The sequence below is a fragment of the Tachypleus tridentatus genome, chromosome 5, assembly GCF_004210375.1.
Source record: "Tachypleus tridentatus isolate NWPU-2018 chromosome 5, ASM421037v1, whole genome shotgun sequence".
NCBI lineage: Eukaryota > Metazoa > Arthropoda > Merostomata > Xiphosura > Limulidae > Tachypleus > Tachypleus tridentatus.
In genome coordinates, this window is record NC_134829.1 from 112,471 (window position 1) to 130,379 (window position 17,909).

General features: G+C 29.7%; 1 protein-coding gene across 1 annotated transcript in view; it reads left to right on the forward strand.

Annotated features, from left to right (window-relative positions):
* LOC143251253 (signal peptide peptidase-like 2B) overlaps positions 1 to 9,171 on the forward strand; it is a 31,771-nt gene extending 22,600 nt beyond the window's left edge. The window contains exon 7 of the mRNA XM_076502697.1: positions 9,012 to 9,171. Within this exon, the coding sequence (XP_076358812.1) occupies positions 9,012 to 9,171 (160 nt within the window). The remainder of the gene's footprint in view (positions 1 to 9,011) is intronic.
* The last annotated feature ends 8,738 nt before the right edge of the window (positions 9,172 to 17,909 follow it).

Consider the following 17,909-nt stretch of genomic DNA (forward strand, 5'->3'; position numbering starts at 1 on the left):
ATATTCCTATCATTTTAAGGGATACTGGCCATGGTTGATGCCACCAGACCCACATGCCTTGGTAGAAGTTGGACCAGGACAACTAGCCCTCTTTTACTGCTCTCTCAGAATGTGATTATGCTGCCATCTATATACCATCAGTATGACTGTGTGGTAGCAGTGACTAACTGTATTGTCCAGGTGGCTGCTCAGTCTTTTCATAAAACATTGCCATATTTTTCATAGTATCCTTATCTGTGGTGAAATCCTGCCTGTCAAATGGCACATAAGGCTAAAAATCAGGTCTGGGATACCTTTTGCAGTATTCCACACTTTCAAACTGCATTGCTTTTCATCAGGCCTGTGTCCACGCTCAACAGGTAAGTCATCAAAGCCAGAAGGAATCTTGGATTAATTTCACAACTAGCATTTCTTCTACCATAACTTCCAAAGTCATATGGGACAAGAATCAGAAGGCCAGTAGGCAGTATAATTCTGCCCCCTTTCCATCTTACTCTCAGATGGCCAGGAAGATGCTGATGCCCAGAGTATCACCGATACTCTTGGCAAAAGCTTTTCTCATGCATCTAGCACTTCTGTTTCATTTAATACCTTTTTTGTCATCAAGTTTCAGGCAATCACTCTGCCTGTTTAGATGAAGACTAATCATCTCTATGACTGTAATTTCCCCTTTATACTGGCATAAATCCAGGTTGCTTTTCATTGGTCTGGCAGTACACCAATTGGACTTGATGATATTTGTTATGAGATGCTGTACCATCTCTGCTGTTTTTCTTGCTGTTCTGTTTTTAACTGGATCTGGCAGGAGAATGTTTTTCCTGATGCTTAATGCCATGCTATTGTCCTCCCTTTTTCTAAACCTGGGAAGGATCCCAAGATTTCTAACTATTGTCCAATTGCTTTGACGAGCTGTCTCTGCGAGGTCTTAGAAGATGGGTAATGCTCGTCTTGTTTGGTTCCTCAATTCAAACGATCTCCTGTTGTCCACCCAGAGTGGATTCTGATGACAGTGCTCCACTGTGGACCACTTAATTTGACTTGAAACATTGATCAGAGAAGCCTTTTTCAAGTGAAAACATTTTATTTCCATATTCTTTGACCTTGAGAAGGCTTAAGATACTAAGTGGAGGTATAGCATTTTGCAAGATCTTCACTCATATGGGTTGTGTGGCCATTTACCCTCTTTATTCAAAACTTTTTAATAGACCAGTGATTCCTAGTGTGTGTGAGCTCAATGCTTTCATGTTCTTTTCCACAGGAACTTGAATTCCCTTGGGACTGTGACTTGAGTGTCATACTTTTCAGTGTAAAGATTAATACAATTATTGCCCAACTTCCTCCTACCGTTGGAAACATGGTCTATGTTGACAACTTCTACATATTAGTCGTCAAATGGGATGCTTATTGAGCAGCAGTTTCAGACTGCCCTCAGTCATTTTTTTAAGTGAACCACAGCAAATGGTTTTTACTTTTTCTTTCTCAAAAACTGTTTGTATACATTTCTGCTGCCAATGGGGTTTTCTACCCCAATTGCGAACCCCACCTTGGTGGTGATGTTCTTTCTATGGTCCCTGAGGCATAGTTCTTGGGGCTTGTCTTTGACCATGAGTTTGCCTTCATTCCAACATAAAGCAGCTACATGTTAAGTGTATAAAGGCACTGAACATACTGTGTGTCCTCTCTTCCACTTCTAGAGGAGTGGATTGATGTTCTATGCTCAAAATATATTGTACCCTTAGTTGATCCAAACTAGACAATAGATCTCTGGTCTGTGGTTATGCCTTGAAGATATTGGATCCAGTTCACATTCTTGGGCTTCGCTCTGCACAGGGGCTTTCTGCACTTCTTCAGTCCAGAGTTTGTACATGAAGTCCTATCAACCTTTTCTTCACCTCTGCCACTTGTAACTTTCTTTGCAGTATGCTTCATAACTTCAGTTTTTACTGCAGCATCCCACATGTGATTGTCTTCCTTCCTTATAGGGCTGTACTCTTTCCAATTAAATGGTGTGCCATTCTTCCATTTGATCTTCATGTCCAGGCACAGCTGGCTTAATTGGGTCTGTCCTTTCTTTGAGTCACTTGAGTAAGGTAGATACTCCAATTAGAATTATCTTATATCTGCCAAACAACTTTCAAATCATTCTTCTATTCCTGTTTATACTAATGTGGGCTCTATCATGATTGGTTGTGATTCGGTGGTTGCTCACAAGGTTCCCTCTAGTTTCTGTTTTCACTGTTGAGTTCTATGCCATTTCTCTTGTCTTGAATCACGTAGAAGCTATGCATTACTTTATTTGTAATATTAATACCAGCTCACTTAGCTCTGACTGTGGAATCATATTAGTTCTCACCCTGTCCTCATCTATATCCAAATCCATCTGACTCAGTTTTCTTTATTTTCCATTTCTATCCAGTTTTTCTGGATACCAGGCCACCAGCAAGAATAAAATACACTGTTTATAGTACAAAGTTTTATATTTACATAGGAAGTTTAAGCAATTATGCAAATTAAGTTTGAGATTTTTGAGGCAAAGAATATTTTTAATATTAGTTTAGAATCATTTTGCTCTTAGAGTAGTTAAAAATGATTTGATATGTTCATGGACAGATTGTTAGCAAAAATGCTTTATTATAAAATTGATATTTCGTGTACAAACAACTTGTAATGTTTACAAAAGGTTTGCCACATTTTGTGAAAATACACATTATATTAAAAGTCATAGTATCAAAACAATATGCAAGTGAAATGTTCACATGGTCAGTCTTTGGAGCTAAGCCTAAATTGAAAGAGTTAAAACAATCTTCTGATGTTCACTGTTTTTGAAACAATAGGTTTATTAATATTTTCCTGTGAAAGCCATTCTACAAATGTTTTAATTACTTTAGATAATTTTCCCTCATTTTCTCAACTGCTGAGTAAATTTTAGGAATTGGTTCTTGTAGTTAATTATATTAATACTTTTTTCAATGATTGATTTATTTTTAATTTTTGTTTTTTCTTCATTAATTTCCATGTCAGATACATTGAAACTTTCCTAACCCTACTGCAACAGGCTTGGTATAATATACACAAGTTCCTGTACACATTAACTAGTTACATTATAACCTTTGATACAAAATGTTCATAAAATTTTGTAGAATTTTAGTAAAAATTACAATTTTTTCTGCACAAAAAATCAGATTTTTAATGAAATAATTTTACTAAAGATTTGTTTGTGAAAATATTGAGGCTGTTTCATTACTCGTCTGAGTGCAAGGTGATTTCATTTTATCATTTAAAAAAAAAGCTATTATTCATTTCAAAAATTTCAAATATTATTTACATAATCTCTAAAACCTCCTAATTACATTTCAAACATTTGTTTTCAGTTACGTCTTATATTTTGTTATTTTCTATACCCTAACTATACGGGGTCTGTCATTTGAGCAGCGTTATAAGTATCATAAAAAATTAGCAAATAAATATAAATTATATATTTTTCATGCTAAAATGACTACACATTCAAACACAGAAACATAAATGTTTGGTCTAAGTAGCCTAAATCTCATATTATTTTTTATTATTTTAACCTTCCAGTCATGCCTAGTTAACATTACATAACTTGCATTGAGGAGGTTTACGTACACTCAGGTCACATATCCAGTAATGTAAGACTGACTTTTAATCTTCCCTGTCTTGGCTGTGTTTTAATGGACTAGTATTTTGTAATATACAGTCACATTTCAATTATTATACATTATATATGTTTATAGATTATTACTATTTAGAAATAAATTATTAAACTTTTTTTTAAGTAAAGAAGTAAAGCAGTTATTTTTTCTAACTATGACCTTTGAACTCAGTTGTTGCTGGATATAGGTTGCTAAGCCTTTTAAAATTTTGTACATGAAGTGCCAAGTTTTTACTTTACATTCTAGCTTTTAAGTATTGGTAATTTGAGTTCCAAATTTGTATGAAACTAAAGACTATATTTTGACACCAATATCACAAACAACTAACTTTAAACAGTGCTGCATTCAACATACCACATGGCTCACTAAAGCCTTTTAATGTTTGCTTTTAAATTAATAAAGTAACTCATATATAGTATTAAAGTTTGAATTATAATCTACAATTTTATTCCAAAGTTATTGACAATTATGAATTCACAAAATAGTAGTACAATAAAAGTTTGAATGCAAGTGAACAAATGTGATGACATGGTCTTTGACCCTTGACTCATTGCAAAAGGGTTAAAATGAATGTATTCTCAAAACAGTTGGTATGGGTATTAGAACTTTATTTTAATTAAAGTCATCTTCAGATTAACAAAGATTAACCTTTGTTAACCTTGAAGATGACCTAAGAAGGTCGTAACATTGTTCTGTACTTTATTTTAATTAATGTTGTAATACCCATACCAGCTGTCTTGAAAATACATTTTTACTTCAAGTGGGTTTTTCATCATCACAAGGGTTAATATTGACAGTAAGTTGTCAAAATCAAACCTAAAATATCTGTTAAGAAGCTATCAAAACTTGTATTCTGATCATATATATAGGTATATCTCTCAAATTTGTTTTAAACGTGTCAAAACTTAATGTAAAAAACCTATACAAATCAATTTGGTTTATAATAGATGAGATAAAAAAAAATGTTAAATTATGAGCTGATCTTTCTGTATTTTAGAAAACATTTCAATATTGTAATATCTTCTCCATGACTCCTGAAGTTTCTTTTATTGTACAATTGAATTAGTTATTGAGTTGGAGAATGAAAAAAAATAGTCTTTTCTAAGTGTTTATTCAGTCAAGTTTTGTATTAAGGTCCATTACTGAAAAACCACTATTTTTTCATACTGTATAACAGTTTTAACTTATTACATGTACCATAAATTTCAGGAATTTGGTGTTAATATCAGTGTTTCACATTCTGTCAAAACTCAAAATGTAACTTATTCTTTTGTATTTTAAGATAAACTTTATCTCAGTTTCTGTAAACAACAAATATTGTACCTCTTTCTCAATGAACCCAGAGTAGATTTTCTTACAATTTATTTTTAAAATAAAATAATTAAAGAAAGAATGTATAACATTTAGACTTTAGTGACATTCATTAGCTCATTAAAAAACAATGTACTGTATATCTAAATCATTCATTAGCTCATTCACAAACAATGTACTGTATATCTAAATCATTCATTAGCTCATTCACAAACAATGTACTGTATATCTAAATCATTCATTAGCTCATTCAAAAAACAATGTACTGTAAATCTAAATCATTCATTAGCTCATTCAAAAACAATGTACTGTAAATCTAAATCATTCATTAGCTCATTCAAAAACAATGTACTGTATATCTAAATCATTCATTAGCTCACTCAAAAACAATGTACTGTATATCTAAATCATTCATTAGCTCATTCCAAAACAATGTACTGTATATCTAAATCATTCATTAGCTCGTTCAAAACAATGTACTGTAAATCTAAATCATTCATTAGCTCATTCAAAACAATGTACTGTATATCTAAATCATTCATTAGCTCATTCAGAAACAATGTACTATATATCTAAATCATTCATTAGCTCATTCAAAACAATGTACTGTATATCTAAATCATTCATTAGCTCATTCAGAAACAATGTACTGTATATCTAAATCATTCATTAGCTCACTCAAAAACAATGTACTGTATATCTAAATAATTCATTAGCTCATTCAGAAACAATGTACTGTAAATCTAAATCCTTCATTAGCTCATTCAAAAACAATGTACTGTATATCTAAATCAATCATTAGCTCATTCAAAACAATGTACTGTATATCTAAATCATTCATTAGCTCATTCAAAACAATGTACTGTATATCTAAATAATTCATTAGCTCATTCAGAAACAATGTACTGTATATCTAAATCATTCATTAGCTCATTAAGAAACAATGTACTGTATATCTAAATCATTCATTAGCTCACTCAAAAACAATGTACTGTATATCTAAATAATTCATTAGCTCATTCAGAAACAATGTACTGTAAATCTAAATCCTTCATTAGCTCATTCAAAAACAATGTACTGTATATCTAAATCATTCATTAGCTCATTCAAAAAAAACAATGTACTGTATATCTAAATCATTCATTATCTCATTCAAAAACAATGTACTGTATATCTAAATAATTCATTAGCTCATTCAAAAGCAATGTACTGTATATCTAAATCATTCATTAGCTCATTCAAAGACAATGTACTGTAAATCTAAATCATTCATTAGCTCATTCAAAAACAATGTACTGTATATCTAAATCATTCATTAGTTCATTCAGAAACAATGTACTGTATATCTAAATCATTCATTATCTCATTCAAAAACAATGTACTGTATATCTAAATAATTCATTAGCTCATTCTAAAACAATGTACTATAAATCTAAATCATTCATTAGCTCATTCAAAAACAATGTACTGTATATCTAAATCATTCATTAGCTCATTCTAAAACAATGTACTGTAAATCTAAATCCCTTCCCAATACATTACAGATGAAATATTGAAGCTTATGCCCAAAAAATGTTGTAAAATAGTAAGTTTCTGGTCACTCTCTGAGAAACCAGTTTTTTGTGTTATAATATTGCTGTTTTCATTATAAATATTTTGTTTGTGTTAAAGGACAGTTTCATCACTATTACAAAGTTTTTGTGTTTAACCATACAATGAAAACAACCCACCAAAACATGACCAATCACTACTTCATAAATTTACATTGAATGACATTATTTATTACACATAAAAATAAATTTGAAATTATTTGTAACATATGTTTGCAAAAAAGTTAATTCAAAGAATGGTTAGTATTAATTTTTATTTCAATCTTTTGATGCATAAACTTTCATTACTATATAGATCTTAATTATTTGGACTGAAAAATGTTTGTAGCTCTTTCTGCTTGCAGTTATATCATATTCTCTATCCAGGTGTTTCTAAGTGCTTGAAGTGATAAGTTGAAGGTTTCTCTGCAGTGCAAGTTGTGTAGATACATGTAATAACAGTATATGCATGGTAGTTCAGATGTAAGGTGATTTACCTATTAAGTATAAAAGTACTTTTCTTCATCTTATAGATTTTATGTTTCATTTCTAGAATCTCCTAAATGAATGTCAAAAAAAATTGTTAAGGTAAATGTTTATATTTTTCAGTTTCTCTGTCTTACTGCTAACCCTAACTATTATTATCAATGTACAATGCAATGAAATAATTAAAATTAATATTATTAAATTTATAATTTTAGTTCTTTTTTACAAATAGTTAATTTATAATATTTTTATCTTCCTCTCTTGACCTTTATTATTCATCATGACACAAGTCAGTGGCACTAGAGGCATCTTTGAGAGATATACCTAACCAATCAACCTAATATTCATGCACCCTGTAATATCATAAGTCTTGGGAGCTAAAGCAAAGGATGAAGTATAGTTAAAGAACTTTGAACCTTTCAGTTGTCCATTTTAAAACATAACATACATAATATAGTAGTCCGATCTGAATATAACTTGCACTATTTACAACTATAATATATTTAGTTAAGAAACAGCCATAAGTATTATAGTCAGTAATGCAGCCAAAAACTCTACAGTAAGTTACATGTACTCTGTTATGACAGCTGTATGCCAATTTCAGATCAGCTGTTGTTAGATTATAATGTAAAATGAGCTCTTTCTAATGACTATACATATGTTCATATAACATCTACATGTAGGCTACAAAGTTCAAACAAACCTGTTAAAGTTGAGCATGTGTCAGAAGTTGAAGAGACTTGTTTCTTGTTTCAATTGCATTTATTCAGATATTTTGGAAATGTATGAGTTAAGTCATGTAAGCATCTGTTTACACACTGCTTTTTGTATTGTGGAAGATACAAAGTGGACAATTTTTTATAGCTTGTTTGTTTGGCATGTGAAAATCCATTTGAAGTTTTAAATAGTTTTTAAAGGACTGAAATAAAAGTCTTAAAACTTACATAACATAAAACTTTCAGTCAGGACATATACCGTTAATTTAAGTAAGAGTAAAGGTTTAAATTTTGAATGTAACATCGACTTTCACAGATGTACAGAAGGTGCAAGAAAAGCAGTGAAGTCATTGAAAAATTAATTTTTATAGATATCTTAATTATTTAATATTATCACACACTAATTTTAATTAAATAGCAAAAAGTAACTACACTTAATAAGATTGGTAAATAAACAAAGGCAGTCAAAGATTTGAAGTTTAGTGGTGCAAGATGTACTAAAACATTAAATTAGGCTTAGTAGGACTAATGGTACTTTGCACTTAGCTATAAACCAAATTATTAGTAAAATATGGTAAAACATTGTTTTATTAAGTAAGTACAATCTAAAGACTGTCATATCCTTGAGGTTTAAAAATTAATTTATTTACTTGAACTTAAATCTCTTAGTTCAAATTCAGCTTACAGGTAGGTTATGATATAAATCAAACTAAATCATTATATTATTGTCATTACACATACATCAAAGTAAAGACTAGTCCCTTTTAATAAAGTTATATATAATTAAAGATAAACATAATTACTTTAGTGCAAAGACAAAGTAGTGATAAAAAAAATCTAATATAATTGGTTCTTAAATGTTAGGATACTGTTTATTTCCAGGTTATAAGTAAAGATACATTAGCTAAGACTAGTGTAGGAATAAAGTGTTTGTTAGATGTAATTGGTGCAATGAATGGGTTTTTATTAAGACTGGCATGTATTTTTAAGAAAGTTAGTAATGAAGATTTGTAGGTTGGAGAAGTTGGAAGCTATCATAATTATAGTAGAAGTGATAAATAAAGTGGGAAGTGGCACCTGGAGTTGAAGAGGAGCTTAAACATTTACACATAAAGAATACATCACCCAAAAACAACTTTCAAGAAGTTAGAGTGCTGTTAGGGTTAAAAGTAGTGTATTTAATTGTAATGAGTCTAATCTGTTGAACTAAATAACTTAGCCTTTATCTTCTTCAGAGAAGGAACTATTGGAGGGAAGGAAAACAAATGGGTCAGAAAAAGATATGGAGTAAACAGGGAGAAAAGAATTATATTATGCTACCTAAGGGCAGAGGTGGAGGATATAACTGACAGAGCAGGAGGTATAATAAAGGGGGGTTATCAGAGATGCAGCTAATGAAGGTAGGTCACAGGAGCTAATTTATAAGTACAAGGAATTGATAAAGGCATTTAAAGGAAAAGGTCATAACATAGTTTTGACAGGGATACCATCCAGAATTAATGGTGAAAGTAGAGTTATAAGTCGGTCACAAGGGATAAATGCTAGGCTTAGATTAGTATATAAAAATGAGCATATTGGCTGGTTGAACTTGTGGGATCTGTTCATTGGAAGAAGGAGCTTTCTCAAATGGATGGTTTACATACAAATAATACAGAAGCTGGTTTATTTGTTAAAGCTATTAACTCAGCTGTAAGAGAATTTTTAAACAAGGACTAGACAGTGGTGAGGGCCAAGATAAACTAAATAAAGAAACAATAATAGGCAGAGTTTAGTATAGGAAATGAGTATAAAGTAGTTATCAGGATAGGCTTAATTTTAATGTTAGAAATATAAAATGCAAAACCCATGACTTTGGATAGAGCACTGGTAGGAATGGAGAGTTTTGATGGAATAATATAATGGAATAACTGAAACATGGTCAAGTGTAGACAATTTTGATGGAATAATATAATGGAATAACTGAAACATGGTCAAGTGTAGACAGTTTTGATGGAATAATATAATGGAATAACTGAAACATGGTCAAGTGTAGACAATTTTGATGGAATAATATAATGGAATAACTGAAACATGGTCAAGTGTAGACAGTTTTGATGGAATAATATAATGGAATAACTGAAACATGGTCAAGTGTAGACAATTTTGATGGAATAATATAATGGAATAACTGAAACATGGTCAAGTGTAGACAATTTTGATGGAATAATATAATGGAATAACTGAAACATGGTCAAGTGTAGACAATTTTGATGGAATAATATAATGGAATAACTGAAACATGGTCAAGTGTAGACAATTTTGATGGAATAATATAATGGAATAACTGAAACATGGTCAAGTGTAGACAATTTTGATGGAATAATATAATGGAATAACTGAAACATGGTCAAGTGTAGACAGTTTTGATGGAATAATATAATGGAATAACTGAAACATGGTCAAGTGTAGACAATTTTGATGGAATAATATAATGGAATAACTGAAACATGGTCAAGTGTAGACAATTTTGATGGAATAATATAATGGAATAACTGAAACATGGTCAAGTGTAGACAATTTTGATGGAATAATATAATGGAATAACTGAAACATGGTCAAGTGTAGACAATTTTGATGGAATAATATAATGGAATAACTGAAAACATGGTCAAGTGTAGACAATTTTGATGGAATAATATAATGGAATAACTGAAACATGGTCAAGTGTAGACAATTTTGATGGAATAATATAATGGAATAACTGAAACATGGTCAAGTAGACAATTTTGATGGAATAATATAATGAATAACTGAAACATGGTCAAGTGTAGACAATTTTGATGGAATAATATAATGGAATAACTGAAACATGGTCAAGTGTAGACAATTTTGATGGAATAATATAATGGAATAACTGAAACATGGTCAAGTGTAGACAATTTTGATGGAATAATATAATGGAATAACTGAAACATGGTCAAGTGTAGACAATTTTGATGGAATAATATAATGGAATAACTGAAACATGGTCAAGTGTAGACAATTTTGATGGAATAATATAATGGAATAACTGAAACATGGTCAAGTGTAGACAATTTTGATGGAATAATATAATGGAATAACTGAAACATGGTCAAGTGTAGACAATTTTGATGGAATAATATAATGGAATAACTGAAACATGGTCAAGTGTAGACAATTTTGATGGAATAATATAATGGAATAACTGAAACATGGTCAAGTGTAGACAATTTTGATGGAATAAATATAATGGAATAACTGAAACATGGTCAAGTGTAGACAATTTTGATGGAATAATATAATGGAATAACTGAAACATGGTCAAGTGTAGACAATTTTGATGGAATAATATAATGGAATAACTGAAACATGGTCAAGTGTAGACAATTTTGATGGAATAATATAATGGAATAACTGAAACATGGTCAAGTGTAGACAATTTTGATGGAATAATATAATGGAATAACTGAAACATGGTCAAGTGTAGACAATTTTGATGGAATAATATAATGGAATAACTGAAACATGGTCAAGTGTAGACAATTTTGATGGAATAATATAATGGAATAACTGAAACATGGTCAAGTGTAGACAATTTTGATGGAATAATATAATGGAATAACTGAAACATGGTCAAGTGTAGACAATTTTGATGGAATAATATAATGGAATAACTGAAACATGGTCAAGTGTAGACAATTTTGATGGAATAATATAATGGAATAACTGAAACATGGTCAAGTGTAGACAATTTTGATGGAATAATATAATGGAATAACTGAAACATGGTCAAGTGTAGACAATTTTGATGGAATAATATAATGGAATAACTGAAACATGGTCAAGTGTAGACAATTTTGATGGAATAATATAATGGAATAACTGAAACATGGTCAAGTGTAGACAATTTTGATGGAATAATATAATGGAATAACTGAAACATGGTCAAGTGTAGACAATTTTGATGGAATAATATAATGGAATAACTGAAACATGGTCAAGTGTAGACAATTTTGATGGAATAATATAATGGAATAACTGAAACATGGTCAAGTGTAGACAGTTTTGATGGAATAATATAATGGAATAACTGAAACATGGTCAAGTGTAGACAATTTTGATGGAATAATATAATGGAATAACTGAAACATGGTCAAGTGTAGACAGTTTTGATGGAATAATATAATGGAATAACTGAAACATGGTCAAGTGTAGACAATTTTGATGGAATAATATAATGGAATAACTGAAACATGGTCAAGTGTAGACAATTTTGATGGAATAATATAATGGAATAACTGAAACATGGTCAAGTGTAGACAATTTTGATGGAATAATATAATGGAATAACTGAAACATGGTCAAGTGTAGACAGTTTTGATGGAATAATATAATGGAATAACTGAAACATGGTCAAGTGTAGACAATTTTGATGGAATAATATAATGGAATAACTGAAACATGGTCAAGTGTAGACAGTTTTGATGGAATAATATAATGGAATAACTGAAACATGGTCAAGTGTAGACAATTTTGATGGAATAATATAATGGAATAACTGAAACATGGTCAAGTGTAGACAATTTTGATGACAAAAATTTCTTTGAAATACAGGGTTACACTATTTAATAGAGATATCTATGCAAATAGCAGGGGAAGAGTGGCTTTGTATGTATAGTAAGAGTTATGTAATGTTGTTGAAGTTGATAATAGCAAGGAGGTTATATCCATTGGGTTTCTATTAGTGGATGTAAAAGAAAAAGACAAGTTTTTATCATATAGTCTAACTCTTCAGTGTCATTAATTTGATTATCTAATTTGTCAGAAACTATAGACTTTGTATTTGGACATCACAAACATCTAATTAGAACTAATGCTGCATTCAACATGCCATATGACACACAAAAAATCAATATTTAGGATTTTATTTTAATGTTTACTTGTAAATTAAGACCTTAACTAATGTATAATACTAAAATATGAATTATAATCTATAATTTGATACCAGAGTTATTGACATACATTTATAAAATAGGAGTTCAGTGAAATTTTGAATGTGAATCTGCAAACGAAATCTCATTGTTTTTGACTTATGACCATGAGAAGACCCATCTTGTTCATACTTTGTTTTCTTCCATCCACAACTTTGCTGATTCTTTTATATATATTTTTGAAGACACCAAATTATTGATCAGACAATTTTTATAAGAATTTGTTGTATTTTATTTAAATTTAATATTCTTTCTGCACTCTTTTCTTCAGGTTGGAATAACTCCTGATTTATCAGGCTAATAGTTTTATAGCATATTAACTTATGGTTACTTTCCTTTTAGCTCTTCTCCATCACATTGTTTTATTTCATTACTTTTGGAGTTGCTCTACATAATGTATTTTAGGTTTATTGTATATCTCTAAAAATATTCTATTTCCTTTGTATGCAAATACAGTAATGTACTTAACCTTTGGATATCTGCAGTTCATATCAAGTTTGGTTTGTTGTCCATCTTTTTAGTTTTTAGGGTTTTTAACAAACTTTGTTTTGGATTGTTAAGAAGCTTTAGTGGGAGGTGCTTGTGGTATTTGACTGTTGGTCAATACAACTCTTGACCTGTATACCTTCTAAAATTTCATCCTTCTGGCCTGTGTTTCTTTGGTGGAAAAATAATGCTATCAGAATCTCCAGTTGACTTTGTGTTTTAAATGGTTTCCTTTCTTTATCTCTATTTTATATGCTTACTTTTTTTATAGTGTGTATAACTGGCTCTCATGTTCCAAGTCTTGCTAGGCTACAATTGAGGACTGATGTTGAATATACCTTAGCTGTACATGTACCCTATAGTTTCTGTTTCCAAAATGACTGTATGTGTGTTTTCTTATAGCAAAACCACATTGAGCTATGTGCTTTGAACCCCTGATTTTAGCATTCTAAATTTGTAGACTTACTGTTATCACAGTAGGGGACTTCCAAAATCAATGGTTGACTATAGGACATAATGTTTTTCTTTTTACATGTCTAATGTTCCTACTGACCTGTGGGCAGTTTCTTTTCACTATATTATTGTAGCTGAAGATCTTGGTTTCTTGAAATGAGTGCCCTTTATTTAAAATTCAAGACTTTGTTCATTGTTCATCAAAAGTACATTAGTTTTGAATATTGTAAATTTAGTATTGAAATTAAACTCGTATAAGTTTTAATAGTATGTAATATATCTTATACCTTTTTATTTTATTTCTGCTCATCTTGAATGTATTGACTTCTTCAGAAGGTATCATAAGTGATTGGAATCCAGCTGTATACAGAATTAGAGCATCTTTGAAACATCAAAAAAACATTTTAAAAGCATGAAATATGAAAAAAGTGATAGTAAAAGAAACTATTAATAAAAAGCGTGGTTACTGAGTTAGGTCCTGAATGAAACTTCGAGATTTGTACAGTGGAGCTTTACTATCTGACTCAGCATAAAAGTGCAATAACATTTATTTAGTTAGTTTGTTTTTCCAGAATAAAAGTAAATATGGTTGTTATTTTACTGTAGGTTTCAGTATTGATATTACAGATTAAATAACATCCAGAAAAGTCACACACAAAAAAAAATTGAATTTTTTATTAAAGCCTGAGGTTTTTTTTGGGTGATGCACAAAATTCACGTTATGCTAATTCATAAATAAAATGGCACATAACAATGATAAGAATGACTTCTCACTTCAAACCAAAGTAAATACAAGTTTTACATTTTGTTTGCTACTTTTGTAGTAGTAATATTGGCAAGCTTTATAATATGAATTGTGTTATGTAACTTATTAACCAGAGATACAAACTAATGAAACTAAATATTTAACTTTGTATGTATTATAATATAGTATTGTGTTTTGTTCCTTAAAACTATGTATGTAACTCATTTAGCTATTCTTGATTCTTCAAGACATTTTGGGGACTGCATTCAACATAAATATGTTAAAGTCTGTGGAGGACTTCCCAACTTAAAGGTTTGTATTAACTTTAAGTTGACAATACATTTATTTATTTAAATGTTGAGAGAATTCTACCAAGCTCAGAATCAGGATATATAACTGTAATTTTACTGACACAGTATCTAGTTTTTCACATTTCACAATAACTTGGGTGATGCTGTTGTTGTACTATGTTGATTTGATATTTTATATTTTTAATGCAAAATATTTGAGATTAAAACTAAATTTTAGAATGAATATTTTAATAGCAAGTCATATAATGGAAGACTAAATGGTATAATTCTACTCTGCTAAATACCAGTCTGTAAAACCATGTTTAATTTTACTGTACCAATCTGTGAGTTGAGGCTGCATTTTGTGCATGTTTTATGGTTGTGAGGAATATGTAGTATTAATGTTACTTATGGTTGTGAAGAATATGTAGTATTAATGTTACTTATGGTTGAAAGAGAATATGTAGTATTAATGTTACTTAACTTATGGTTGTGAAGAATATGTAGTATTAATGTTACTTAACTTATGGTTGTGAAGAATATGTAGTATTAATTACTTAACTTATGGTTTGTGAAGAATATGTAGTATTAATGTTACTTAACTGGTTTTGGTGAAGAATATATAGTATTAATGTTACTTAACTTATGGTTGTGAAGAATATATGTAGTATTAATGTTACTTAACTTATGGTTGTAAAGAATATGTAGTATTAATGTTACTTAACTTATGGTTGTGAAGAATATGTAGGTATTAATGTTACTTAACTTATGGTTGTGAAGAATATGTAGTATTAATGTTACTTAACTTATGGTCGTGAAGAAGATGTAGTATTAACTACTTAACTTATGGTTGTGAAGAATGTGTAGTATTAATGTTACTTAACTTATGGTTGTGAAGAATATGTAGTATTAATGTTACTTAACTTATGGTCGTGAAGAATATGTAGTATTAACGTTACTTAACCTTATGGTTGTGAAGAATATGTAGTATTAATGTTACTTAACTTATGGTTGTGAAGAATATGTAGTATTAAGCGTTACTTATTTTGGTAGTTAACAAGTCAGAGTATTCAGAAATGAGGTATTTTGTTTTTCTTATTACATGTAATGCTTAATGTTTTTTGCAAATAACCAAATACAACTGATAATGGTTTCTGACACAATATCATTCACTGATACAGTGATTATAAGTGTAACTTATAAAATACATTTGATATCTACTGAATGTAATAGAACAACTAACCACGAAATAGAGATATTCAACCATATATTGTAACATTTCTAGTTGTAGTTTACTGGGATTATTAACTCATGTTTCATAATATGAAATATTTTTACAGATATGTACACTTCTTCTTCTCATACTGCTTTTCTTGTATGATATCTTCTTAGGTGTTTATTCATCCTTTTTTTAACGTGGTAAGTAGAATTATTTAGTTTATAATTGTTACTGATTTTCATGCTAGGTTATGTGATTTTTTTAACAATGTTTTATAATGTATTTGTTTAATATCCAAATTATCCCCTTGCTATTACACCTTTACTGTGTAGTGTGTCCCACTATAATATAGTATTATATATTAATCTAAGGGTGTATTTCCCTAGCAGAAACCAGCTCATGCTCAGGGGACATACTCAGTATGACTACTTTTTAAGTCAGGATCAAATTCTGTACCTTAACATTTCATGAGTATCTTAGAATGACTACCCTGTGACATGTCATCTAGACACCAATCAAAGAATCAGTTGAACAATAAATAACTTTTAAATTAATTATATAAAGATCTTTTTGGTGTCAATAAATGGTTAAGCTTTTTTATAATTCTATAAATTTTTCTCTCCTTTATATTATTAAATGTATTTATATTGTTTAACTCTTATGTTTGTTTTTATGAATATTTTTATTCTTTTTTTTTGTTTTCCTGTCTCAATCAGCACACTGATATATTTTGTCATTAACCAACAGGTTTTTTTCCTGGTTTGAAAAAATAGTTTGTTGAAGCGTCTACAAAGAAAATTAGATAATATCATAAAGTAAATTTATCTCTAAATATATGATTTTGTTGCATGTCACTTTAGCAATTTTTTTTTAATTTTTATGTATTTTTTCATGCCCATACCTACAAGATATCAGGGTACTAATCATTTTGAACTGACAACATGAGAATCTGAGTGCACATATCATAATGCTGTTGAGTTTAAAAAACAGCGACAATGTTAGGCTTACAAACTACTGTCTGTTGTTTAAGCGATGAGTGATTGTAAGTTATTTACAAAAGAATGTTTGGCAATTATATAATATTGGTATCAGCTTTCTTATCATTTACATTTAAAACTAAAGTGATACAATACACTAGGCAAAGGCTGCCTCAAAGCACATGGAAAATTGGTGTCAGTAAATTGGTAGAAATCTAGCAAAATAACTTTTTAAAAATATATCCAGCGGTAGAGTAATTTTCATATTAAGATTAAAAATACTTTTATGCATCAGAAAATTTTCAAACGTCATGTGTGAACTCTTTATAAACCTACAGATAATTATCAAATATTTTCTAAAAAAAACTTTATAATTTATCTGTTATTTTCACTATTTAATCTCTATATTGTCAATAGATTTAACCAATCTAGTAACCACCAAAAAAAGTAGAAAATAAAGGTTTTGCTTTTTTTTTTTTCTAGAATTATTACGATGTTATCACTCAAAAACACAAATGTTTAGTTTAAATGTCATAACCTTAATAAATATATATATTTATTATATTGACATTCCAACCATTCCAGGCTAACATCACAGAAGTTATAATGATGTAACAATGTGCTCATATTATCATACCCAGTAATATAAAGGCAACCTGTTTTGGCTATGCTTTAGTGGACTAGTAATAGTATTTTATAAAATGTGACCATAGTAATAGTATTTTGTAAAATGGAGGATATGAAACAAAGTTTTTAGGTTTCATATACATTTGAAATAACCAAAAAATCATAAATAATTATATTGATACCATAGAATTCCACTGTAATTTATCGAGCTTGGTAACTTAAAATAATATGAAATTTTGAGCAGACTAAAGACCTAACTTACTTCCTTGAGGTCTTATTTGAAAAAAAGGAAATGAGGAAGTGATACTTGAAAGTGGCTGAGAAACCATCATTCACAAGTCATAC